The 27671-nt window shown below is 46.4% G+C and overlaps 1 protein-coding gene and 1 pseudogene across 4 annotated transcripts in view; both read left to right on the forward strand.

The window, feature by feature from the left end:
* The first annotated feature begins 226 nt into the window (after window positions 1-226).
* LOC147620479 (ubiquitin receptor RAD23b-like) overlaps window positions 227-27671 on the forward strand; it is a 35527-nt gene continuing 8082 nt past the window's right edge. For 2 of the 4 annotated variants that reach the window (XR_015269935.1, XM_086824700.1), the window contains exons 1-8: window positions 227-383; window positions 1313-1474; window positions 2458-2511; window positions 2612-2694; window positions 2799-2837; window positions 2927-3101; window positions 3175-3384; window positions 3511-3573. Coding sequence is in view for 2 of the 4 variants with exons in the window: in XM_086824700.1 (XP_086680826.1) it covers window positions 318-383; window positions 1313-1474; window positions 2458-2511; window positions 2612-2694; window positions 2799-2837; window positions 2927-3101; window positions 3175-3384; window positions 3511-3573 (852 nt within the window). In the remaining 2 variants the exon portion in view is untranslated. The remainder of the gene's footprint in view (window positions 384-1312; window positions 1475-2457; window positions 2512-2611; window positions 2695-2798; window positions 2838-2926; window positions 3102-3174; window positions 3385-3510; window positions 3574-27671) is intronic. The other 2 variants (XR_015269936.1, XM_086824701.1) reach the window with 1 other exon arrangement.
* On the forward strand, window positions 15958-17036 carry LOC147620480 (uncharacterized; annotated as a pseudogene).

Raw genomic sequence — 27671 nt, forward strand, 5'->3', positions numbered from 1 at the left:
TCTCTCTCTCTCTCTCTCACAAACACACACACACACACACACACACACACACACACTCTCATGGAAGATCTTGTGAGGCTAGGAAAATAAAAAGAATGCACACACAAGCATGAGGAGATCTTGAGCTAGTCTATACTCTTTGTTTACTTATGCGGAAGTTTTGACGGCGCCGTTAGATGAGAACGGCGAGGGGTTTGGTTTCTTTTTAGTCTTTTAATAGAACTTTATTATCAATCTCCATCTCTCTCCTGGCGATTGTTCTGTGAGCTCGTCTCTTTCCGAACACACAAAGCGAGGGTGGATCCAACGACAGCAGCATGAAGGTCTCTGTGAAAACCCTCAAGGGCAACCACTTCGACGTCGATGTCAGCATGTCCGACACCGTGAGCAATCCTGCCTTCTTCTCCGTGTTTTCATGATACGTTTTTGGGGTTTTGTTACCTAGGGTTTGTGTTAGGGTAAAATATTTTCTGAGTTTTTCTTTTTCCTCCCGCCTTGAAACACTTGCAAATCCCTGAAATATACTCTTACGTGGCTGGAAAAAAGCATCTGCTGCGGATTTTCTTGCAGAGACCTTGCCTAAGAGAAGGTGAATGATTACGTTTCGCATCGACAGCAAAAGCATCTGCTGCTAAGAATTTCAGGTTGTCCTGCACAGGATTCTTGCCGTAAACAGGTTGAATGAGGTTTCAGATGCACTGCATCTGGTGTTAATTGTGTTAATATGATTTTTTCCTACCAAAGCTGGATGGACCACCCTCCGTGCAAGGATTGGCTATCAAAGCTGGATGGACCACACCCCTTAGCTTAGGGATTGGTTGGTTAACGAGTGCCAGGGTTTTCTTTTGCTGCAGAAAGATGTATTTTATGCTCAGAACTAATTGTAAGACATGTTAAGCACTCGAAGATGATGGCTTACGACTTCCATGGAATAATCACAACCATGATGGTAGTTCAAAAGCAGTGAAATTCCCCAACCAGCTACTCTGTGTATGTGTGTGTTCTCTTTAGTGCCAGCCTTCATCATGGCCGAGTCTGCTTGGAGACGTGATAGAAACTCAGTTTGATGGTTTATATATGAATATTTGTCTATTATGGTGATATGAACCTGCACCTTGTCTTAGCACGTAGTTTATGCAATGCATGATGGAGTTGATGATTGGAAGCTTTGTGAGTGGAGTCAAGATTGCACCTAGGTTTTTGCTAGGTTTTGGAAATAATGTGAAGTTTTCATTGATATATACCAATGTCTTAGTGGTTTCAGTTGATTTTTCAAGTTCTTAATCCCATATCATCGTTGGTGATGGTGTAGGTAATGGCAGTCAAAAAGAGAATTGAAGATATTCAAGGGAAGGACGCCTTCCCATGTTCTCAGCAACTGCTCATCTACAAGGGCAAGGTTTTGAAGGATGAGACCACGATGGAAGAGAACAGTGTGACAGAAAACAGTTTCTTGGTAGTAATGCTCACAAAGGTGTATGAAGCATCTCTGGTCTTTTTCGAAACTTGGATCATTAGTTTTGAACTGGAACAACGATTTTTGTATAGCATGACAGAAAGGTGTTGGTGAGATCAAATGGCACTAAAATGGTGAACAGGGGTTGTTGGAATGACTGCAGCCACATCAATCTGCCGCTTCTCTCCCTATATCAAATGCCGAACATTTTCTTTAGTGTAAACTTCTGGATTAGAAATGCAGTTGTAACATCCATCTTATCGTGTAATTTTTCTTTTGTTGAAGGCAATGGTTTTTATATTGCCCAACCACTTTCTTATTGCATGCTTTTCTCATGGCTTCCCATATTCATGGGTGAAAGGTATATATTTTGCAAAGCCACCGGAGACTTGGCCTCATCTATGCTATATATGGTTGGCAGCCATCTTTCTCTTAGGCCCTTCCTTGCTTAGGCTGCTACACTTGACAAGCCAATTTCATATATATATATATATTTCCCAAAGTCACCTGAGACTTGCACTTGGCCTCATCTATGCTATATATGGTTTGTCTTCAGCCATGTAAATTTGGCAGCAATCTTTCTCTTAGGCTCTTTCTTGCTAGGCTGCCACACTTGATAATCCATGGTGTGACCGTGGCTAGCCACTTCTCTCTAGGTAACGTCCTTTGCTGCCGATGGTGGGATTTGAACTTGTTCCCTTGGGCTACATACATGAGCGGCCGCTAGACCAACTCACAAGGGACATCTTGTTGTGTAATGGTTAACTATCTTATCAGGTTCTCCTATACACGAGTGCCTGGGTGGGATCATGTGGTGTGTTCGGTAGAGTAGATTTCATTCTCCTAAACATATAAAAGACAACAGATTACAATCTTGAGACGCTTTGATGCCATCTCTCGAGATTTTTTCTAGTCTTCTACATTTATCTTTCCTTTTTTTTTAAGGAATACCTCGTTTGAGCTTTGTGACCAATATACCTTTCCTGTTTATAACTTTTTAGACCAAAGCAACAGCGTCTGGGCCATCTGGAACTTCTTCAGCAAGTGGAGCTCAGGTGATTGTAAACCTTGCTGTAGAGTTAATCTTGATTGTCGGCTTGTATGGTTTTTGGCAGACGGAAAGGGTTAAATGGAGTTTTAAGTGTGTGTTTTAAGGTCCCTGCTACAACATTGCCACCTGCTCCTGCGCCCAGCCCTGTGGCGCCTGCATCACCAGCTGCTGCAGCTCCTCCTGTACCGTGAGTCTCTTCTCTTTTTGGAGTCAGCTTAATCTATTGGATGTATTCTTCCTCTTGCTATTGCAGCATGGTTCCTTGACTCTAATGTATTGCCTGCTGCACAGATTGGCTGCTGTGTCAGTGCCAGATGAAGCTTCCACTGAGTGAGTACAGTTATGCATCTGTGTTATCTTGGTGTAACAATACAGCTTGTAGTAGTTGACAGAAAATAATGTTCGAGTATTAACTGCAGGCACACAGGTGTATATGAGCAGGCTGCCTCAAATCTTGTTGCGGGGACCAACCTGGAACAAACCGTTGAATGGATTCTGGACATGGGTGGTGGAAGTTGGGAAAGACAGACTGTTTTGCGGGCCTTGCGTGCTGCATACAACAATCCAGAGCGAGCTGTTGAATATCTATACAATGTAAATGTCCTACCATGAGAAATCAATAGAAAGTAAAAGAACACATATTTAGCAGTTATCGTATTTTGTCTAGGGTATACCAGATGCAGCTGAGGTCACTGTTCCAGCACCATGGGCTCCTGCTGCAGCTGCCACGGGTGCGGCACCAGCAGCGATGCCAGGAGCAGCAGCAGCCCCAGCCCCCGTGCCAGTGCCAGTGCCAGTGCCTCCTCTTGCAGCACCTGCCCATCCAGCACCTGTTGGTGGACCTAATGCAGCACCATTGGACCTCTTTCCTCAGGTGGTGAGATATCAATGTTATCATGCTAGTCAGGATTTTCAGAAGTTGATCTATACTCTTGGGTGTGCCAAGGCGATGATCCCATTGTGTGGTGTCTTATCTGAGTTTTTGGACCTTGTTTCATTTCAGGGCATGCCTGGTCTTGGTGCGCCTGCTCCAGGGGCTTTGGATTTTTTGAGAACTCATCCTCAGGTGTGCTTACTATGAAACTTGAAACACTAAAGATATTATCAAGATTTAAAGATATATATTTTTTCTGAATTACCAATTATAGGTGCAAGTTAGGACTTGGTGATGGAGGCAAGAGTAGCATTCACTGATTGTAGAAGTTAAAAGTATACATGTCTAACCTCAAAAAGTAGTGTTCTTATGGGGCAGCGCTGTGTAATTGGTTAGGTGTATCACACATTTGCTTTGTATGGGTGAAGGCTGATAGTCCTGAGTGGGATGCACTGTGCACGTTGGGTCAGTTTTGAGAACATCAGGGTGCATCGCATAATTCACACAGCTACAACACAGGGATGTAATGAACAAGCATTGAATGAAGTTCTACAAGTCACTGAGATAGAGCATAAGGGAGATGTAGCACTGGTAAAGGAGGACATTTTAGAACCTAAAAGCTAATTTTTCTATGGTACTTTGGAGTATATGATGGGATTGTCACTTGCAGGACTCCCCAAATGCATCTGGCATGTTGAGACATAGCTAGGTTTAGGGTCTAGGAGAGAACCAGCCAGACAAATTTCAAAATGAGGCTATGCAATAGAGTAGGAACACACTAGGGTAGGTAGGAGGCGCTGTCGTTTGAGATGGATCAAACAAAGACTCGCCAAAGCATAGTAGAACAGCCAGCCAAGAGGTAGCAGAGAGTTACTGGGCCTGCTGCACAATCCACACAGGTTATGTATGGCTTACCTGTAGGAGTTGGATAGAGCACTCAACCAGCAGATGTGGGAGCACTCGGACAGTGCAGCTGCCATGTGGCAGTGATGATGTGGCAGGTCAGCCAACGTCTATATACGTATATTGGAAAATTGTCATAATCATCTGCCTGTCTCGGTGTTGGACTTCACAGAGCGCTTCTTTGTAGGCGAAGTGCTAGCTAGGAGTGTACAGTAGGTCACAGGGCTGTAGTTGATGTTTTCATTGTCTCTAAAAACCTTAGCACATAGGCACAAGTGGTCTACAGTTGGTATCTGTCATGTGCACAGTGTGTATCTACCGCATAGTTGTTTCTCGTACCGGTACGAACTGGTTCGTACGGTACGAGTCGGACGGTACGATATCGTACGGTACGAGTAGCCGTTTCTAGCTGTTACACTGCCCGTTTCATGCGTCGTTTTGTGACTGTTTTAAGGGCCGTTTTCTGGCCGTTTTTGGCTTGCCTTGTGGCCCATGTGACATGTGACATGTCACATGTGTTTAGGCCTTTGCATGGCCCATTGCCATGGGCCATGGGCCATGGCCCATTCCTATAAAATGCCCACCCCCTAAGCTTCTCTCAAGGCTCCCATTACTCAAGAGTCAAGACTCAAGTTGTCACGATTGTGACGTATGTGTGTATCAGATTCTCTCTTCATTGCTGATTCTTGTTGCAGATGCAAAGAGTAACCAGCCAAGGGAATCCCTGCCCTCGACTGGTTGCGACTCTTCGCCAAAGGATGTACCTCTTCATCGAATAGCCACATCCCTTCGACGAATGGTTGTATCCCTTGATGAATGGTTGTGCCTCTACATCGAATAGACACATCCCTTAGCCTAAAGTTGTACCCTTTCGTCTATGGTCATATCCTTTCGTTAAAGGACATGCCTCTTCAAATGTGTCTCTTCATCTCCTATATAAGAGACCTCTTGTACTCAGTTTAATCAATTCAATCTTCTCTCAAGTGTTCTCCTGAAGTCTCTTGTTCTCTAAGTTAAGTACTTAAGTAGTAATTAGTACACATATGAGGGATTAACAACATAATTCTCACAGTGGTATGGGAGCAAAAACTTTTCTAACTCGTGGGTTGTGAAGCCCTCACACTCTCCGTGGCACTCCCCCTTCCACCCCACTTTTTGGTGTTGTATGGAAGCAGCGGAGCGATGGTGGACCTGGCGTAAAGCTTTGCCCATGGTGATGTAAAATATTTTTTTTTCCACACCCACACACACGCATCCTTCCGTGTCTCAGAGAGCGGAGCCCTTTCTGCATACGTGGATAACCCCCTCCCTTCTGCCGGTGGTGGTATCCCTTCGTTGCAGGCCATGAGCCCCCCCCCCCATCGAGTGCCCCCTCCTCGCTTCGTGCAGATGCAAGTTGCGCCCCTTAGAAGAGGCACACCCCCTCTTCCGTCCGTGTACGTGACGTTTCCAGGCAGCCGTAACCCATAAACCACAAACAATTTTTATTTTTATTTTTTAAAGGCAAGCTACGTGGCATTTGGGCCTCTCATCAACCAACAAAAAAAAACAGCGTACTCTTACGTGTGCGTGTGAAGCGCCCCCCCCCCCCTTCTGTTGACGATTCGACACTTAACCTCCCGGCTGTCAGGATGCTGCCTACTGCACGTTCGCTGCCATCCTCTCTCCCGGCTCTGCCTACGTTACGCTATGTGCCGCGCTCTTGCCATTCATGTGCATGCTTCATGGACAATTTTTCGGAGGAGCCCTACATGAACATCCACTACCTGAGTTACATCGACGAGATCCCCAAGGCTCTTCTTCCGGAACACAGCCCTCTTCGTGCCCCCACTCTGGAACCGGTGCCACTTCCTGCCAATGCTGGGTGGATTCCAAGTCTCCCGGACTCCCCTGTCCCAGCAGCCCCGGCCTCACAGGTGAACCGCATACATGTCAGTAGCCCCCATGTAACTGAACCCCAAACTTGGGCGATCTGGACTATTTTCCTCACCTGCGAGCCACTGCACCTTGCTCATTTCGAGTACTTCCTGTCACGGTACCCTCAGTTGGCACATTTTCTTCCAGAGTGCAGTGTGGATGGCCTCCGCAATATCCTCTCCACGCGTCCTCCTGTGACATTCTACTGCGAGATCTTCGTTCTCGATTATACTCCATTATCTCCGGTGCCCAGCTCTTTGGTGGAACCAAACGAGGAAGTGGAAGCAGACAAAGTAGCCTCCGAGGACGATCTCGAGGAAGTGGAGGATCCCGACTTCGAGTACGAGGATCCCGTCACTGCCTCTCTAGTAGCTGTTCCTCCCATCCTACATCTCGGGTGGACCTTTCCTGCTTCACCTCAATACTCTCTTTGAGTTCTCCGGATGTCGACTTCGCACGACGTGTCACCCGCCGATCCAGATCCACATATGGAGACCTTGTAGATGACCACTCTTCAACAACAGATGGAGGACTTGCAAAGGGCCCTTTTCGAACGAATGGCATCCATGTGATCACAAATGGAAGACATGCAACAACGGAACCAACACCAGCGCGAGGGATCTAGGAAGTCGCGTCGATCGCGTTCACCAACATCGTCATCATCCTCGGTGGGCCAGCGGGACATTCCCTCAACTCCTCTTGATCCGACCGCCGAGGTAGACAATGTTGAACTCAAACTTTTGTATAAATTAATGACCACAGCACAGACAAGAAAGATGGATATCAAGTTGCCTGAGCCCTAGAATGGCCGCCGTGATAAGCGGTTAATCGATCACTGGCTCTACAAGATGGAGGTTTATTTCTCAAATACTGAGTTGTTCGAGAATAAAAAGGTGGCATTGGCTAGCACCCTCTTGAAAGATATCGCCTTCCTTTGGTGGCGACGCAGGATTTCAGATGGCAAGTCTACTCCGACGTGGGATAAATTCCGGCGTGCTCTTCGCAAGGCTTTTGAGCCTGCAAATGCAAACTTTCATGCCAGGAGGATTGGCCGATTGGACATGCAGACATACAAGCCATGAATGACCATGTGAAGGATGTACACTAATTCCCATGTGTGGGATAGTGATCTTATGATTCCACTAACGTGAGATCGGCGCAACTTCAAGCGAGAAACCTCTTCAGGACAGCAAACCTCTTCATCGACTGCCACTTCATCCCAACCTAGTCGTCTAGGCCTCTGTACAATTTGTTCTGGCGATCACCGGTGGTATGAATGTCCTCAGCGCCCTAAACCCTCCAACACGGCCCAATTCTCAGGTGGACAGTTGCCCCTATGCTGATCATGACCCGCCTCCTGTGAAAGACAAAGGCAAACAAATAGCTTGCTCTATTCGAGTTTCTGAAGTTGTAAGTATCCTGATGCTTAATGGCCAAAGTACCAACCCTGTTCCGGTGAATCTTTCCAAGCAGGTCCTTAGTCTTCTGGGTTTCATTGGCGACCATCCCATCAATGTGCTGGTGGATAGTGGTTGTTCCACTAATTTTGTGGGCACTTCTTTGGTTCGCAAGCTTCGCCTGCAGACCCGACATTTTGTGGATGCTTTTCAAGTAGAGCTTGCTGATGGTTCCTTCCTTAATTGTAACAAAAAGGTGCAACAGCTTCAGTTCCAGATTCAAGATTACCAAGATCACCTTAATTTTTCAGTGATGCCGTTGTCACATTATGACATGATATTGGGACAATCTTGGTTGTATCGATATGACCAGTGATCAGCTTTCGTTCTCATTCGATCCAGTTATACCATGATGGTCGAGAGCTGGAACTTCGTGGCCTTTTCAGTGCCAAACCCATCATTGTTGTTTCTACTCTGCAAGTCAAGCGGCTCGTCCGCAAACGTGACTGTACAACAGCCTTGGTCATGTTACACGAGATTGAAGTAGAAACTAGTGAGCAATCTCAAGCCTCGTCATCAACAACTGCTTACTTGGAGCAACGCTTCTTCAAGCCTTTTCAGGATCTGTTTCCGAATGATCTTCCGACGACATTGCCTCCTCGTCGCCCTGTGGATCACCCGATTGATCTTGTCCCAGGTCAACCTCCTCCAACCCGAGCTCCATACCGTGTTTCTTACTCTGAATCTCGGGAGATACAAAGGCAATTACAGGAGTTGCTGGACAAAGGTCACATCCGTCCCAGCAAAAGTCCCTTCGGAGCCCCGGTTTTGCTTGTCAAAAAGAAGGATGGATCAATGCGGCTTTGCATTGATTATTGTGCTCTCAACAAGCTGACAATCAAGAACAAATTCCCTTTGCCTCGCATCGATGAGTTGTTCGACCAGCTGCTTGGTGTAAAGGTGTTTTCCAAGATTGATTTGAAATCTGGCTATCATCAAATTCGTATCCGTAATGGTGATGAATACAAGTGTAATATGCGGAAGCTTCGGAGAAGGATCGGTACTTCAAAACTCAGAAATCAGCACTCTTTTCGCGACGGAATTAACGCACAAACTGAAAGACGATGTGCAGAAAAATAGAGAGAGAAAGGGGAGATGGAGAGGACACAGTATTGGGTCCCAATTACCCTCTGCAGGGCCCCCACCACGGATGGTGTATTTGCTTTATTAGAATGATGTAAATCTGAAAACAAATACAAAGTACTTGACCTTTTCTTGGCTGGAAAACCTGCCCTTGACCTTCAGTCCTTCACCCCTTTGCTTTAGCAATGTTCTTGGCTGTCCTGGCCCTTGTTTGCTTGGAGCACTTGGTGAATTATGAGATGGATTCATGGATTATGGGCTGGGGTATTTATACTCCACATAGCCTCCAGTCGGCTAGTTAATAAAAGCTCCACGACTGGGTATTTTCCAATAAAGTGTTTTCACACTATATACCATTCTGTCCAGCCTGCGCATGCTTCTGGGGCAGCATCCTGGCTGCTGGGCACCATGCGCATGGGTGTGGGACTGCCCTCCACACCTGGCCGACTGGCTGGGTAGGGTTTCTAACCCTGTCGGTTGCCTATCCAGCAGCCCTAGGGCTGGCCGACAGCCTTTCCAGCCCAAGCCATGGCTGGTGGGCACAGCTTGGGCCCTCCTGGCCCCTTGGGGGTGGTTCTACACCTCCCCCATGCCCACACAACAAGTGCAAGTGCAAATCTTCGCAGTGGGGTAGCCCTATGGGCTGGCCCCATCTCTACATGCAAACCTACATGCCTACAGAGGCCTGGCATCCAGTTGCAAACCAGATACACAGAACATCTGACATCATTCCAAAGGGAGACTCACAACGCGGACTGGCACTGCTTCATGTGCAGGACAGTGCACACCTGACCTTGGACGCATGTGCAGGACAATGCACACCTGACCTCGGACAACTGAGATGGATCCCTGGCTGACTCGTCCCGGACTGGGCTCACATGGGACCAGTTCACCATCCCAGGTCCTCTGCACCTTCTGTACAGAAATGTCTACGTGGCATCCAAGTGCGGGATGCACGTGACATCCCCTTCTGCTTAACTTGACGGAAGCTGCATAGCCTCCAAATAATCCGTCAATAATGCCGGATAGTCTTCGAAAAATTCTTTGTCGAGCCATACCGCTTCATGAGTTCCTCGGTCCTGAAACTTCGTGAGAAACTGTCGTTTTTTCGTCTTTGACTTTTGAAGGGGGTGGACCTGCATATGGCTTTAACCAACTGACATGAAATACATCGTGCATAGTCCAACTCGGAGGTAGCTTTAACTGCATAGACACCTCATTAATCTTTTTCCGGATGGGAAATGGTCCGAAGCTCCTGAAAGACAACTTTGGGCATCACTTGCCCACCTGCTTCAATCTTTGCTTCATAATCCGAAGATACACCCAATCTCCTTCCGAAAACTTCATGTCCCTTCGGTCTTTATTGGCCTGTCGAGTGTAGGCCTCTTGCGCTTTAGCCAATCTGTCTTTAACGGACTCTAGGATCTCCTGGTAAGACTCCGTCACTCTGTTCGCCTCAGGTACTGAAGACGAAGTCCTGGTTAACAACGACTGGAAAGGCCTTCCAAACGCTGCCTCATATGGAGTCCTGCCAATAGCTGAAGAAAAACAGCTTGAACTAAAGGCAAAAATGATTCCCACTTACCTTGCTGATCGTGGACATAACACTTCAGCACATCAAAGGCCAACTGGTTGTATATCTCTGTCTGGCCATCTGTCTGTGGGTGGAATGCACTGGAAAAATTCAACTTAGTACCAAAATTGTCAAACAATGCCCTCCAAAAATGACTGGTAAACTTGGCATCTCGGTCTGACACTATGGTCCTAGGAATCCCACCAATCGGGTACCAATGCCGAATGAATAGCTGGGCAACATCCTCGGCGGTCACATTAGCCCTGCAAGGAATAAGCATAACAAATTTGCTGAACCTATCAACAATAGTTAAACACTGTGTATTACGCTTACTCGGACTGGGAGGCAGATTTGTGACAAAGTCCATCGAAATGTCCTGGAAAGGACCCTCAGGAATTGGCAAAGGCTGTAACAACCCTATTTTCTTTCCACGAGGAGCTTTCACCTTTTGACAAATGTCACAGCGTTGTCCATATGTAAACACATCACGCCTCATCTTTGGCCAATAGTATTGCCGTTCTAATTTCTCCAGAGTCGAATTCATGCCCCTATGACCACCTGTAATGGCGTCATGGGCATCATGGAGAAGAGCTGCCCGGAATGTTTTCATGACACACAGTTGGCCTTTGTAGAAAAGCCAACCATCGCGTATCAGAAAATGGCATGGTCCTGTGGCATCCAATGCCTGTTTCCACTGTGTACCGAATTCCTCGGAATCCGCGTACATGTGCTTCATGTCTTCTAGTCCTGTACCAACAAGGTCAAGTCTAGTGGTCTGAATCGCAGATACTTGTCCCTTACTGCTCAAAGCGTCGGCCACTGGATTGGCCTTTCCTGGAAGGTACTCAATCATACCACCGAACTGTTGGAATATCTGACTCCAGCGGTGTTGTCGATCACTCCACTGTGCACTTGGCATCGTCTGAATCCAGCGCAATGCCTGATGGTCAGTGCGAACCTCGAAGTCACGGCCATACAGGAAATGTTTCCAATGTTTCAAGGCCTGTATAACTGCTAGGAGTTCACGATCGTAGACTGAGTAGTTCTTTTCGGCGGGCAATAACTTACGAGACATGTAAGCTACTGGATGACCATTCTGTTGCAATACACCTCCAATTGCGATGTTACTCGCATCGGTGATCACCTGAAATGGTTCGTCCCACGAGGCAAGGGCTAAACAAGGCGCTTCTGACAAAGCCACCTTGAGGTTCTGGAATGCCTCCAACGCTCGTGGAGTCGTTCGAATCTTTTGCCTCCTTGTTTTCACTCCCTTTAGCAGATCGGTGAGGTCTGCCGAGAGATCAGAAAACTTGTCAATGTGGGTGGAATATGCCTGGCATATACCCACAAATGATCTAATGTCATAAGCAGTCTGAGGTACTTCCCAGTTAACAATCTCGGCCACTTTAGCCGGATCAAGTCGAATGCCTTCGGCACTAATTATATATCCCAAGTAATGTACCTGGAACAGATAAAATTCTGACTTCTTTTCATTGACATAGAGCTCGTTGCTTTCCAGCAACTTAAGGACTTTCTCCACATCAATGTCATGCTGCTCAACTGTAGCTGAAAATATGAGTATATCGTCCAGAAATATGAACACACACACTCCAATCAACTCCCGGAAAACACGCATCATCATGTGGTTAAATGTAGTTGGGGCGTTCGTCAATCCAAATGGCATGACCACAAATTCATAGTGGGCCCGTTCTCTACGGAAAGCTGTCTTGGGGATGTCCCCCTCTACAATCCGTACCTGGTGGTACCCACTCTTTAAATCCAATTTAGAGAACACCTTAGCTCCATTCAGCCTCTCGAGAATATAGTCAATTCGAGGCATCGGGAATCTGCTCTTGATAGTCAGCTTGTTGAGTGCACGATAATCGACACACAACCGAGAAGACCCATCTTTCTTCTTGACAAACAAGATCGGTGCTGCAAATGGCGACACGCTGGGGCGGATGAAGCCAGCTTGCAACAATTCTTGGAGTTGGCGGTCCAACTCCGATTCCATTGCCTTAGAAAGGCGATACGAAAACTTGCTTGGGGGTTCCGAGCCTGGGAGGAGGTCAATCTTGTGATCCTCCGGTCTGGACGGGGGAAGCTGGGGAGGGAGACTGTCCGGAAGAAAAATCTTCTGGAACTTTTCATGGAGAACCGAGTACTTCTCGGAAGCACTGGCCACCGTCTGGGCTGTCTGGATGTAAATCATCGCACAATGTGCGCCTTTCCTGACTGCTCGCTTAGCCTGCAAGTGGCTTATGAGCGGAAAGTTTGGAATACCTGGCTCACACTTAATGGTCACCGGGGTGTTTGACACATTCCGATCAATCTGGAACGTGTGCTTGTCCCACTTGACATCAGGAAGAAACTTGTGAAACCATTGGATACCCAAAATTATGTCTGCTCCTACAAGAGGGGCAACCATAAAGTCACGCACAAACTCTATGCCCTGAATCACTAACTTAGCACCTAGAGCTTCATACTTGACGCTCGTTGTCATACCTGTGCTAAAACCCTCAACTTGTTTGTCCACCGGAGTCAAGTCGAAACGGGCACGCCTAGCGGCCTCTTCCGTGATCACATCCTCCGTGCTGTCGCTGTCAAACAAGACAACGACTCTCTGGCCACCTATGTAGCCAAAGGACTTGAGCAATTCGTTGCGCTCATACTCCTGGTCATGGGCGCCCTTCTGCTTATCTTCGAGCTCCCGGCTAATTATTGCTCCAATTGAAGCACCGGGGGTTGAAGAACTAGGGGTAGCCGCTGGGGTCTGTGTGGGAGCTGTGCTCACCACGGAAGCTGTGGAGGCGGCGGCGGCCTTTGGAGGCTTCTTCGGACAATCCCGAGAAGTATGTCCTTTTGTGTGACAAAAGTAACATCTATCCTCCTTCCTGTACTGAGAAAGCTCCTCAGCACTCAACTTGCCACCTGTCTTGCCTGCCTCCGCTTTCTGGTCTGGAGTAAGCTTAGACGCATTGTTCGAGTTCTTGGAGCCAGAGGCTCCCGGGCTCTGTCCTGGGGAAGACCCCGTCTGGTTCTGGCTTTTGCCCCCCGAGGCGTTAGCCTTAGGAGAAGCCGGCTGGGAAGTCTTGGGCTTGCCACCATTGTTTTTCATTTCTGCACTCTGCGCAAGCGAGAGTGCGTCCTCAAAGGTGGTTGGCCTAAACATACGCACCTCCCATTGGATTTGCGTGTCCAGGCCATACAAAAACTGCCCTTTCTTGTCCGTATCAGATAAGCCTAATTGCAGACACAAGGTCGAAATTCTATTGGCAAACTGAAGGACTGGTTGCGCGTTCTGACGCGCTCCCCTGAACTCGTCTTCGAGTCGCTCAAGGTAGTGGGGCGGTAGAAACCGCTGCTTAAGGTCGCGGACGAACTCGTCCCACACATAAGCTGCCATACCTGCTCTGGTGTGGGCATGAGCCCACTGAGTCCACCAAGGAATGGCCTCACCTTCCAAGTACCAACTAGCTAAGATCACTTTGTCAGTATCTGTTTTCCTAACTGCGGCAAAGTAAGCTTCAAATTGATGTAACCATGAATACAGAGTAGTGGGATCGAGTTTACCATTATACTTACTGAAATTCATTTTCTTGGGAAAATGATTCAAGGGCGCCGCCGGTGTCAATCTGGCGTCCAAAGCTCTGAGGTAACGCTCGTGTTCCACTCGTCGCATGGTGTCGTCTTCGCGTTGTCGAATCTCCAATGCACGCATCTGCATCTCAAGCAAGGAGCTTGGCTGCGGTTGTGACCCTGCGAGAGGGTCCCTGTGACGAGGATCTGGTATCTGGGATACGGAAGGAGAGGGAGGAGGAGATGGAAAACGCGACGCTGGAGAGCGAGAACGCTCCTCCAGAGCCAAAATCCGCGCCTTCTGCTCATCCAACTTGGTTGTCTGGTCTGCGATTGCTCGCATCATCTGCTGGAACATGTCTTGTACACTCAAGCTGGGTGCCCTAGCTGGGCTGCCTGGTGCACTCTGGTCCCATGGTTCTGGTTCTCTCTCGTTGCCAAAGCTCGCCATAGCGGGAAAATGCAATTCCTTTCCGGAACGCAATCTGACCATCCACTATCTGTGTGGGAGACTTCCGGAGGCTTCCGGAGGCTAGAAACCAACCGTCCTTCGAGGGACAGGAGTCACTCCGAAAGGGGTAGTCCACCGGCGTCTAAAAACCAACCACACGAGCGAAAAAATTTTCTGGTTTTCTTTGCTGAATCTTTGTCCTTGAAGTGAGCTCTGATACCACTGTAATATGCGGAAGCTTCGGAGAAGGATCGGTACTTCAAAACTCAGAAATCAGCACTCTTTTCGCGACGGAATTAACGCACAAACTGAAAGACGATGTGCAGAAAAATAGAGAGAGAAAGGGGAGATGGAGAGGACACAGTATTGGGTCCCAATTACCCTCTGTAGGGCCCCCACCACGGATGGTGTATTTGCTTTATTAGAATGATGTAAATCTGAAAACAAATACAAAGTACTTGACCTTTTCTTGGCTGGAAAACCTGCCCTTGACCTTCAGTCCTTCACCCCTTTGCTTTAGCAATGTTCTTGGATGTCCTGGCCCTTGTTTGCTTGGAGCACTTGGTGAATTATGAGATGGATTCATGGATTATGGGCTGGGGTATTTATACTCCACATAGCCTCCAGTCGGCCAGTTAATAAAAGCTCCACGACTGGGTATTTTCCAATAAAGTGTTTTCACACTATATACCATTCTGTCCAGCCTGCGCATGCTTTTGGGGCAGCATCCTGGCTGCTGGGCACCATGCGCATGGGTGTGGGACTGCTCCCCACACCTGGCCGACTGGCTGGGTAGGGTTTCTAACCCTGTCGGCTGCCTATCCAGCAGCCCTAGGGCTGGCCGACAGCCTTTCCAACCCAAGCCATGGCTGGTGGGCACAGCTTGGGCCCTCCTGGCCCCTTGGGGGTGGTTCTACACCTCCCCCATGCCCACACAACAAGTGCAAGTGCAAATCTTCGCAGTGGGGTAGCCCTATGGGCTGGCCCCATCTCTACATGCAAACCTACATGCCTACAGAGGCCTGGCATCCAGTTGCAAACCAGATACACAGAACATCTGACATCATTCCAGAGGGAGACTCACAGCGCGGACTGGCACTGCTTCATGTGCAAGACAGTGCACACCTGACCTTGGACGCATGTGCAGGACAATGCACACCTGACCTCGGACAACTGAGATGGATCCCTGGCTGACTCGTCCCGGACTGGGCTCACATGGGACCAGTTCACCATCCCAGGTCCTGCACCTTCTGTACAGAAATGTCTACGTGGCATCCAAGTGCGGGATGCACGTGACAACAAGACAGCCTTTCGGACAAAATATGGCCATTATGAATTCTTGGTCATACCTTTTGGGTTTACCAATACCCCGGTCACTTTCATGACCTTGATGAATGAAATTTTTGGGCCGTACCTGGACAAGTTTGTGATCGTTTATCTCGATGATATTTTGGTTTTTAGTTGATCTTTGGTCGATCACAAAGAGCCGGGGAGGAAAACATCGGGTGCATTCATATATCGCCATATTAAGCAAGCCATCATGGAGGTAAGTTTCAAATTGCACTCAAGTCTTTAAAGTTTAAGTTTTAGTATATATGATATGTGGCTATGTCATGACTAAGTCTCATACCGCATACGCTCATTGCATCCATTCATGTGCATTGTGACATGTAGGTCGGATCGGAGAACGTGGTGCAAGTCATCACCGACAACGCTTCAAATTGCTGTCGGATGGGGAAATTGCTCGAGAAAGACTATCCCTCCATAGTATGGACGCCTTGTGCCTCCCATTGCATTGACTTGCTCATGGAGGATATGGGCAAGTTAATGTGGATGAAGGAAGTAATGACCGAAGCTATCTCTATTGTCACCTTCTTCACCACAAAGGCGAAGGTGCTTGCCATGTTCCGTGAACATAGCAAGTTGGAATTGAAGAAGCCTTCATCTACACGCTTCGCCTACATGTGGCTCCTCTTGGAGCGCCTCCACGATGTGAAATCCTCCCTTCGCCAAACAATGGTCTCCACAATGTGGAATGAGTGGGATGAGCAAGAATCGGCGGAGGCCAAAGCCATGCAACGGCTTTGCCTAAAGGAGGAGTTTTGGCAGTCGGTCCGCACTATTGTCATTGCAGTCATGCCCTTCTATAGGGTATTGTGGATGACCGACATGGAGGGAGCCACCATGGGCACTTCATGAGAGAGGCCATAGCAGAGTTGCACGCTTCTCCTTCCATCGACGAGGAGAAGTGCGATGGTATGTTTGCCATTGTGGAGAAGAGATGGAAGTAGATGCGAAGACCTATCCATGGTTTTGCTGCATTATTGCATCCGGCTTACAAATCACCCGCCCTCTTCACCAACGTGGGGCTACTTGAAGCTCGAGATGCTTACTTGCCCAAAGCATTGCCGGAGGATCGCCATGGGAAGTTTCTTGAGGAGCTCATAAGCTACAATGACCAAAGGGGAGGAGCCGCGTTTGCATCAACTACCTGTTGGAAGAGGGAATCCCTTGTGAAGCCCCTCTTTTGGTGGGAGACATTTGGGTATGCGCTCTGAAGTCTCCGGCTTTGAGAATCCTAGCTCAGGATTGCTCTTCGGGTGCATGTGAGAGGAACTGGAGTTCCTACTCACTTGTACACACGAAGCTACGTAATCGCTTGAGCACGTAACAGTTAGAGCGGCTAGTGTATTGCCGCGCTAACTTGTGCATGGTGCGCGCAATGCAAAAGATGGAATCGGCGAGACAGGTATAAGTTACAACTTATAAGTTATAAGTTATAAGTATTCAAATTTCAAACTTCAATGTCTATTGAAATTTGAAACTAAATTCTAATACATTGCTTGTCACTTGATCATTGTACAATGTAGGTGAATGTGGATGCATTCAAGCTCACAGGGGGCACTCTTGAGAGTGTTAACAAAGTGTAAGATGAGGAGGAGGAGAGAATCTATGCAGAGATCTATCGAGAGCTCGAGTCGTTTGATCGACGACCCACTCGCACTCGTCGTGGGCGTGGAGGTAGTGGCAGAGGAGTGCAAGTAGGAAGCCATGGATGCACGGTTCGTGGTGCTTCCAGGGACATAGTGTATACCTATGTGCGGCGTGGTTCGGGTAGCTCCACACTCGCTCTTGCAGATGAGGATGCTCCCTTTGGCTTCTCACATGAGCTTAGAGAGCCCGAGTTTGATGATGAGGGCAACCTTCTTAGCGATGGCGACTTCAGCGAGGCCACTGATGTGTCCTCTTCTCATGAGGATGATTTCAGCGCGAGCTCTGATAGTGATGCCTTTATCTAGTCTCTCCTTGTGCCTTGGCTCTCTTTTTGTACTCGCGCCTAGCGCGCATGATCGCATCGCATCTCTATGCTTTATGTACTTTTGTTTGTCACTTCAAACTTGTTTTTAATGATATTTTGGTTTGAAACTTCTTCTCTAGACTCTACTCTTCCAACTTGAAAATGTCTATGTTTGTAGGTGTTCTTTAATAAAAAAACCGTATTTTATCGTTTGGTACCCCAAATTTTCATATCGTACCGAAAATTCCCGTACGGTATCGTATTTTTGTACCGGGACAACTATGATCTACCGTGTGCTATACGTATACAAGACTAGCTTCGAGGCTTTGGTAAGCTTGGAGCTAGGCAAGCTGATTGGCGAGCTAGGCTAGGGGATAGACTAACGGGCGGACACCCAAGTATGGATGGGCGGGCACCCAAGTGTAGATGCCCAGTGACCGGCTAAGAGCCTATAAAAGGGTGGCCAAGGTTAGTCAATAATTCATAGAGTCTCACGTGTTTTTGTGAGAGCTCTATTGTCAGGAGCCTGGATCTAGTGCAGACGTGCACCTGCTTTCTGTAGCCAAGGCCGGCAGCAGTCTCAAGGCCCGCAAGGGTAGCTTCGTGGCGGTATGGGACATCACGAGGCAGAGATTGGTCGGTACGTCTAGCTAGTTAGCTCAGCTCGTGGCTTGATGGGGACAGCCAAGACTCGTGGGTTTGCCCACGGCTGTCAAGGTTGGGAGGTGAGTCAGGCTGCACCCCCTTCACGTTGCTTGGTTTTGTTTTGCAGGTTTTGAGTCTCGTAGCAAGAGCGTTCTACGAGGTGATCCTTTGGGGATTTGACAGTGGTATCAGAGCAAGCCTTGAGAACGAGCAAGTCCAGGTAGAGAAAAAAGAGGTCAAAGAAAAGGTATGAGTTCAAGAATACTGCTGTTTTTTCGTGCATGTTGCTGTTTTTTAGAATTCAGCATGTTATGTTTCCATCGTTAGGACTTAAAAGTAGTGGTCATAGAAAGGGTTGTCTTGTTAAGCAAGAAGAGGGGTTATTTTATTAAAAAAAGGGGAAAAAAGAGAGAGAAGCTTGTCGGCTGTGTGAATAGCATGAGAAAGAGAGAGAAGAGGCGAAGAGTTTCCTAGCGACTGTTGAATCAGCATGGGAAATCGAAGTACTAGAGTACTGGTCGGCGACTGTGTGGCTACGCAGTCCTTATGAGGAAAGAAGGCAACCAAAAATTCCCATGAACCAGGCGACGGTGAGTAGGTGAGAAGCTTCGCAGCGAATTGGCAATCGCTGTACTGCAAAGAAAAAGCGGAAAGTGCTCATCAAATAGCTGACGTGTGGCGGGCAGCCGACGTATGCTTTTGGTGCTTACCTTGCATTTTTTTTTTAGGCCTTATGCTTTCTGTTTTTTAAAACGAAACCAGTGTTTTTTTTTACATGCTTTGTGTGGGTTTTAAATAAACGAAAGCAATATTTTTTTAAAACACTATAAGCATGTGTTGTTTTAGAACAAAAAAGCATCTAGATTATTTTAACTTCTATGTGACTTGTTTTGTCTAGCTTGTGTGTTTTTTTAAAAGTTTTTTTTTTAAACCAAGCTTTATGGGATTTTTTTTAATAAAAAAAAAGCCCTCAAACATGGTTTTACCAAAAAAAAAAAAAACACAAAAGCAAAGCTTTAAAGCTACACATGCTTTTTGGGAAGGCCTATAAAATACGCCTCAAGTGGGCTTCTTGTCACACTCCTTCTCGTACTCTCTAGCACTCTTCCTTATACAAAGCCAAGCTTTTCTCTCATCTTGTCCTCTTTCAGATGTCGACCCAAGAATCCGAGATGAAACCCATTCCCGAACGTGAAGACCTGTCGGCAACGGAGGCCACCGATGGTAATCTTTTTGATGATTTTGTATCCAAATCTGATTTTCAAGAGTTTAAAGTTGCTTTCGAAGCTTCTTTCTCGGAACGTAAGGCTCAAGTCGTTGCGCAGATGCAAGCTTTACAGAATTCCATCTCTTTATTGACCACTACCCTATCTACTCTCTCGGGTATGGATACCTTGGCATCTGCTTTAGGTCCCAACATTACTGCGGAACAGTTTGGGGTTGAGCAAAAACAGCGTACCAAGGAGATAGTGGACACATGGCTACATAAGTGGTAGGTCCACTTCGAGTTTCATCCATACGACGATGGCAAAAAGATTCGGTTAGCAGCAGGTTTTCTCTCAGGCAAAGCTTTGCTTTGGTGGAAAGAACTCAAAACTAAACCAACAACCTAGGCACAGTTTGAAGAAGTCTTCAAGAAAGAATTCCTCAAGAAGGAGAATGACTATGATATCGTTGCTCAGTTTGCCAGTTTGACCATGACCTCACAGAACCTCACTTACGAGGTCTACCTCCAAAAATTTAGAGACTTGTAGATGAAAGCTACGAAGGTGGATTCTACTACTCTTTTGGGTTTCTTCGTAGCCGGTTTACTTGACTCGTATCGTTTACAGGTTAAAAAAACAACAAATGCAAAACTTTGGACGAGGCCATTCATTCTGCTCGTATTTATGATGATACAATGGTCTCTTCCAAATCTAAACCCATGACCGAGCAGGGGAACAAGCACAAATGGAAGTTCTCCGCACCGATGGTTAGCACGACAGAAGAAAAATTTTCGGACCAACCTTCAAAGAATTCTACTTTGACCCCAGCAAAGAAAAACCGTCTCCTCAAGGCTTTGAAGCTCAAGAAGGAGAGACGTTGCTTCATCTGCGAAGAAAAAAGACATATGCGTAACGAGTGTCCGAAGAAGAAGGGTGTAAAGACCAACGCAGGACCCAAGCCAAAGGCAGTCAACCAGTTGTCTTTAACAGGTACTTCAGTCACTGTACTTTCTCGCCCTATTTCATGTTCTGATTGTATGTTCAACTCTAAAGTTTTTGGCTTGCATGATCTTCTCCGAGTTTATGAAGAAGTGAATGGCCATAAAATCCACATTCTTCTGGACCCTAGCAGCTCACACAACTTTGTTAATTATAAACTTGTGCAAAAATTGAGTCTGGACACAACACCTAGCGATTATACCTATGAAGTATGCCTACTTGCGGGTCGGCAAGTATGGGATCGAAAGGTGAATAAGCTACCAATCCGAGGACTACGAAGATATTCTGGAGTGCTATGTTATGCATCTAGAGCATGTAGACTTGTTATTAGGGATTGAGTGGTTTAAGACCCTTCAGGTCTAGATAGATTGGTCTAGTCATACTTTTTCTTTTAAACATAGGAACACCCAGTATTGTATCTTCTTAGGTGATTGTATACATCCCTCTCAGGGATCTCTTGTAAATAACATTGATTTTGGAAATATAATGAATTCTTCTTTGTATAATGCTTTCCACTGTGTCTTGATTTCACTTTCTTCATTTCTCATATCTACTATGGATGTCAATGAATTAAGTGTGTTTGAAAGCAAAGAATTAAAGAAGATACTTGATTCGTTTCAAGATGTATTTCCTAAGGAATTGCCATCGGGCTTACCACCCGAAAGGGTAGTAGATCATCGTATTGACCTGGTTCTTGGTGCTCAACCTGTTAGTATTCCACCTTACAGTATGAGCCAAGCTGAGGAAGATGAGTTGGCCAAACAACTCATAGATTATTTGAGGGTGTGCTAGATCCGTCCAAGTAAATCACCTTGGGGTGCACCTGTGTTACTTAGGAGAAAGAAGGACAACACCTGGAGAATGCGTGTAGATTACAAGAGATTGAACAAGCTGACAATGAAGAACTGTTATCCTCTCCCTAGGTCAGATGACCTGATTGACCGGTTAGCCGGAGCGAAGTATTTCACAAAGGTAGATTTACGTACTGGCTATCATCAGATACGTATTCATGAAAGGCACGTCGAAAGAATCACCTTTTGAACTAGTTATGGCCATTATGAGTTTCTCATATTACCTTTTGGGTTAACCAATGCTCCAATCACTTTCCAACAAATGATGAACGATCTTTTTTGTGAACATTTAGAAAAATTTGTGGTTATGTTCCTGGATGATATTTTAGTATATAGTCGTACTCTTGAGGATCACATTCGACACCTCATGATTGTCTTAACTATTTTAAGACAGAATTGACTGTATACTAAATTAGGTAAATGTGAGTTTTTTATGACAGAAATCATTTACTTGGGACACAAGATCACTAGAGACGGGTTGAGCATTGACTATGACTGAGTTCAAAAGGTTCTGGCCTAGCCTATACCGCAGACTGTGAGACAACTTCGTTCTTTTCTCGGTTTTGTTGTTTTTCTTCGGAAATCTGTGCAGGAGTACTCTCAGCTCACATTACCGATGACCGACTTGTTGAAAGGTCGTGGACGTAAGTCGAATCAGCCTATTACTTGGAATAACGATCTAGATATGGCCTTCAGACTTTTGAAAGATAAAGTCAAGGAAGCACCTATCTTATCCTAGTAAGCCTTATGTTCTGGAGACTGATGCTAGTGACTATGCAATCGGGGCTGCTCTATTCTAAGATGGTAGACCTGTTGCTTTCGAGAGTAGAAAGCTAGACGACACTCAATCTCGTTGGCGAACCCTTGAGAAGGAGCTTTATGCTGTCATTCACGCTCTCAAGATTTGGAGACATTATTTATATGGCTCCAAGTTTGTGGTATTGACTGATCTCATCAGTCAATCGAGTATGTGTGTGATGCAGATGATTTGAGAGGAAGGAAAGCTTGATGGACTGAGTTAATGCAAGATTTTGATTTTGAGATTCGTTATCAAAAGGGGTCCATGAATAGTGTCGCAGATGCGCTTAGTCGGATTAGAGAAGTGAATACTTTGTCGTTCACTGAGATTTCTACTAACTTATTTCAGTCATTGAGAGGGCTTTGTAGGATTGATAGTTATTTCGGTCCATATTGGCAGAAGATCCAGGAGGGGAGCTCATTGATTGACCAAGACTTAGTGATTGAGCAGCCTACCATTGTTACGACCCTGTGTTTTTCCCTCTGGACAACAAGCAGGTGGGCACGGGCACGGCCACAGGATGGACAGTGTGAACAGGCATCAGTTTGGATATGAAAAGGAAATTCATAAGTGTGGCCAGCCCAAGTGTGAAAGGGGACAAAAAGGATTTTTAAATTTTATAAGGTTTAATAAACCTTTGAAGGCTAAAAATTATTATTGAAGGCATGCGTTTTTCTATTATTGCTTTTGGCGTTTTTGAAAAGCGATCGCCTCTTTATAAAAGTTGAGGGTGGCGCATGGAGCAGGGGCGCATCCCCTTGAGAGGTCGCCATGTGTACTTGGCACTGCTGGGAGTACGCTTGGTGTAGGTGCTGCTGCGCATGGACTACAGGCAGGCGGCGGGTGCTGCAGCGCTTGGGCTACAGGCGGCTGGCCCTGCTGTGCATGGTCTACAGGTGGTGAGCGCTGCTGTGCGCATATGGCTACAGGCGCTGCTGCATACATGGCTTCAGGGCGATGCTGCGCACAGGACTGCAGGCGGCTGCTGCGCACATGGGCTACTAGGCGGCTTCTGCGTACATGTGGTGCAGTCAGGCAGGCGGCTGCGCCTATGGGCTGCAGCCAGAAAAGGGGCACCAGGTGGCTGGGCTACAGCCAGCAAGTGGCGACCAGTCGGGGCAGCCAGTTGGGCAGATTTCAGGCGAAACAGGGGGGGAGGCGCTGCTGGACAGAGGCTGCGCCTATGGGCTGCAGCCAGAAAAGGGGCACCAGGTGGCTGGGCTACAGCCAGCAAGTGGCGACCAGTCGAGCAGCCAGTTGGGCAGATTTCAGGCGAAACAGGGGGGGAGGCGCTGCTGGACAGAGGCCGCCAACCACTGTATAACCCCTCTCTCTTTCATTACAAGGGTCCGGTGTGTTTTTCTCTTTTGTGTGCCATGGATGTACGAGAGATTTTGAACAGGAGAACAAACTACAGATGCACGAGACAATGTTCATGGGGGAGATGGTGTGATTTCTCTTCGTGTCAAACTTATATGTGCTCAGAGATCTGCATACAAGTTCTCTATTTTTCTCTCACCTGGTGCTATGGAAAACAACCCTGGGTGTTTGGCACCGTGATTGGATGGTGCATATGTGGGTTTATCTATCATGGAAACAAGACATTGGTTTTCGAGAGGAAACATGACTATGGTTTCGAGGAAACAGGCCTATGGTTTATGGATACAGGTCTATGGTTTATCAAATACAGGTCTTTGGTTTTATATGGAGAACATGTCTCTGGATTCATGTGAACAGGTTCTAGTTTTCTCGAGGTTACATGTAAGCTGTGACTATAAGAAGGACATGTGGTTTGGTACAGCCCTACTGCTGTTTGGGAAAGGGTTGTGGGATCCATGATAGCGATGGAGAAGACCTTTTCAAGCAGGGAGGTGTCGTACAGGTGTGCCTTCTCTATGGAATGCTTTGCTGTAATAGCGAGAGTTCTTATTTGGAAGTCTTGGGTGAAAAGCTTTGAGGGATCCTATTGGTAGAGGATTCGATAAGTTGTACTTTGTACTCAAATTTTGATCAAGTAAAGAAATACTACAAGGAGCGCCACCGCGTTTTGGGGCCAATCGGTGTCCTTGTATTATTTGCAGGAGCACTCTAGCTCCCCCTGTTTGTTTCTTTTTCCAGGTCCCCCTGGGTCATGAAGTGTTTTGTGTGCAAGTGTTTGTTTCACCGCCCGTTATATTTCTGAAGGCCGGTTTCAACCATTCAGGCTGTATCGGAATGGTTTACTATTCCGTAATGACAAAATTTGTGTACCACACATCCCAGACATTAGGTCCAAGATTCTTAAGGAGTGTCACGACGCCCCTTCTACTGGACACCCTGGGGTACACAGGACATTAGCTTTAGTGAAACACACTTTTTATTGACCAAAGATGAAAGGATATGTAGAAGATTATGTCCTCAAGTGTCAGGTTTGTCAAGCATAAAAAGCTGAATGCTTTAGACAGGCTGGGATGTTGCATCCTTAATCCTAGGTAATAAATGAAAAAGTATTTCCATGGATTTTATTACTGGATTACTAAGAACACGTCAAGGCCACGATTCTATTTGAGTTGTGGATCGTTTGACAAAAATGGCTAGATTTTTACCGACACGGAAGACCATTACAGCTACACAAATAGCAAGGCAATTTATCAAGCAATTGTTTAGATTGTATGGGTTATCGCAGGACATAGTCCGTGATAGGGACTCTTAAGTTTACAAGTGACTTTTGGAGGCTTATTTTTGAGAAGTTGGAAACAACTTTGGATTTGAGTTTCTCAGATCATCCTCAATCTGATGGCTAGACTGAAAGAGTGAATCAGATTTTGGAGGATATGCTTCGAGCATATGTCTCCAAAAGACAGAGTTCATGGGAGGATTATCTTCCTATGTTAGAATTTGCATATAATAGTACTAAGCATACGAGCACAGATTTTAGTCCTTTTATGCTTATGTATGGTTTTCAACCTAGATCACCTATTACTGTGGGATTTTCAAGACTTCAGCATGATGCAGCGCGTAATTTTTTGCAAGATATGCAAGAAATGTTACAAGTTGCGAAGGAATCTATTAGAAGTGCTCAAGACTAGAGACATATTTTATTCTAATAGACGTCGTTCACCAAGAGAGTTCTCTGCGAGTTCCCAAAGATTTCGAGACTTTACGGACAGGTCGATCTCCGAAATTATTCCCTAGATACTGTGGACCATTTCGTATTACACGACGGATTGGTTTAGTCGCATATGAACTGGATTTGCCTTCTCATGTAAAAGTTCATCCCGTATTTCATGGCAGTAGACTTAAAGAAGTACTGGGTGGAACAGACCAGTTAGTTACTGTCACGTGCATGAAAGATGCCATGGACATTCTTAGGTGCTGGTCCAGAAGAGGCAGCCAGATAAAGAGTATGAACCAGATAGAGCTAGGACTTGGAGCACAAGGTGTAGTGTTGGACTGGAGAATGGACTTGGATCCCTGTCGGCTGTACCAGAAACAGAATAGGAGCTGTCGGCTGAGACCAGAAGGGCTGTCGGCTGAATCAAAAACCAAGCGGCTACAGGTGCATCATTTTGATGATTTTATGTCCAGTCAGCCGGCCGATAGCAGTCGGCCTGCTCTCCATGAAGTTTAAGAGACTATAAATAGTAAGAGTTGCTCCTTATTCTTTTCATTCACCCCTTTATGGAGTGGATCCTTAGGGTCCCAGATAGGGATAGATTTTGGTGATATTCACCTTTTCCAAGAGGGTAGCCAAGAGCTGTAGATGAGGAGTACCTTTTTGTACTATATTAATATACCGAATTTCCAGCATCTCTCTCTCTCTCTACTCTCTCTTTGTCACCAGCCTGGACATTTCTCAGTCTGAAAGGGGTCTGGTGGACTCTAGGATGTCTGAATATTTGAAAAGTACAAGCTTTGGGAATGGGGGATTATCCTAGAATACAAAGGACCACACTCCTAAAATTTAGGAGAGTTGCTATTTTTGGCCAACTTCGATGGAAATTCTGTTCGCGTCATTACATCTGGAATTGAGCAGATACCAAGAGTTGGCAAAGTGCCTATGACAGAATGTCTACCAGTTGGGATATTTTTAGAGGTAAAGATTATGGAAGGACCCATCTCTTAGATTGGGACATGTGGCAAGAAAGTGGACCAAAGTGAGACAAGTGGCCTGACACTTGTTAGAAAATGGATCAAAGTGAGACAAGTGGCCTCACACTTGTCACTTCAGCTATTGTGTGGCTCTCCACTTGTCATCGTAGCCTTCTCTTGCCATTTTAGCTCATGGGAGGCCCAAATCTATAAATTGGAGCCCTCTCTCTTCATTAATGGAGGCTCTCTTGCTGCACACTAGCCTCTACCACCGTTGAAGGCTGCCCTAATGATGGCTACTCTCTTTCTCTCTCTCTTGAAGGCTGCCCATGAAGAATACCGGCTGTTGGGGACTGTTTTGGAGGCTTCCATCGCGAAGAAATACTGAAGGCAAGGGTATTTAATCATTTATTATGATTTCTAGCCATTGTACTTGTTGTACCAGCATTTGTACTTGTTGTACCAGCCCATGTATTGGCTGTACCAGCTTCTGTACTTGCTATGCCACCCATTATATCGGTTGTACCAGCTTCTGTACTTGTTGCACCTGCTGTACCAGCCACCGTATCGGCTGTACCAGCCACTGTACCTGCTGTACCAGCTCTTGTACTGGCTGTACCAACTTTTATACTTGTTGTACCACCCATTATACCGGCTGTACCAGCTTCTGTACTTGTTGTACCTGTTGTACCAGCCATCGTACCAGCTGTACCAGCCATTGTACTTGCTGTTCCAACCACTGTACCGACTGTACCAGCCATTGTACCTACTGTACCGGCTGAATGGAGAGTTGTACTTGCTGTACCCTCTCTATTGCATGAAGACCCGTGGTTTTTGGGGAAGAATCAGTACCCACACGGAGGTATATGGATTATATTGTTGGCTCGGCATTTCTACAGCTTATGTTTCGGCTTGGTTGCCTCATGTTGGGCTGTGTTATGGCATTTGTATAGGGATAATCCGGCATCTCTCGTGGGGAGAGTAAGGCCCTCAAAGCTTGTACATGATATTATTCTCCTTGGGTAATAAAATACTCCAAGGGGGGGGGTCGGCCCATTCCGGCCTCTATGCGGTGTCACACGTGCAAGCTCCATTTTCAGCATTTGTGGATGTTTTGTCCAGCTTTATGTTTTATGCAAAGTGATGATGGATATGTGTTAAGGCTGTGGCCATGTTTAAATGTTTTAATATGCATTGATGGTATCAACAAGTGTGTCAAAGGCCCTAGTCCCCCGGGCACCCGCCGCGAGTTACATTGGTATTTGAGCATAGGCTTTCTTGGAAGCGGAGGCTTCCTTCTATCAATAAGGAAGAGAAAAGATCTCAAGTGGGGACCACACTTACCATCATTGCTGTAAAGCATGGCCAGCTGCTTCATAGCTTATGAAGCAAGAGCATGAGCAGTAGACAGCATGTTGATCTAAGGATTTATGAATTCACAGAATTATGTCGTGGAAGT

This window comes from Cibotium barometz, chromosome 31, assembly GCF_041138505.1.
Source record: "Cibotium barometz isolate CiBa-2024 chromosome 31, ASM4113850v1, whole genome shotgun sequence".
In the NCBI taxonomy this organism is placed as follows: Eukaryota; Viridiplantae; Streptophyta; class Polypodiopsida; order Cyatheales; family Cibotiaceae; genus Cibotium; species Cibotium barometz.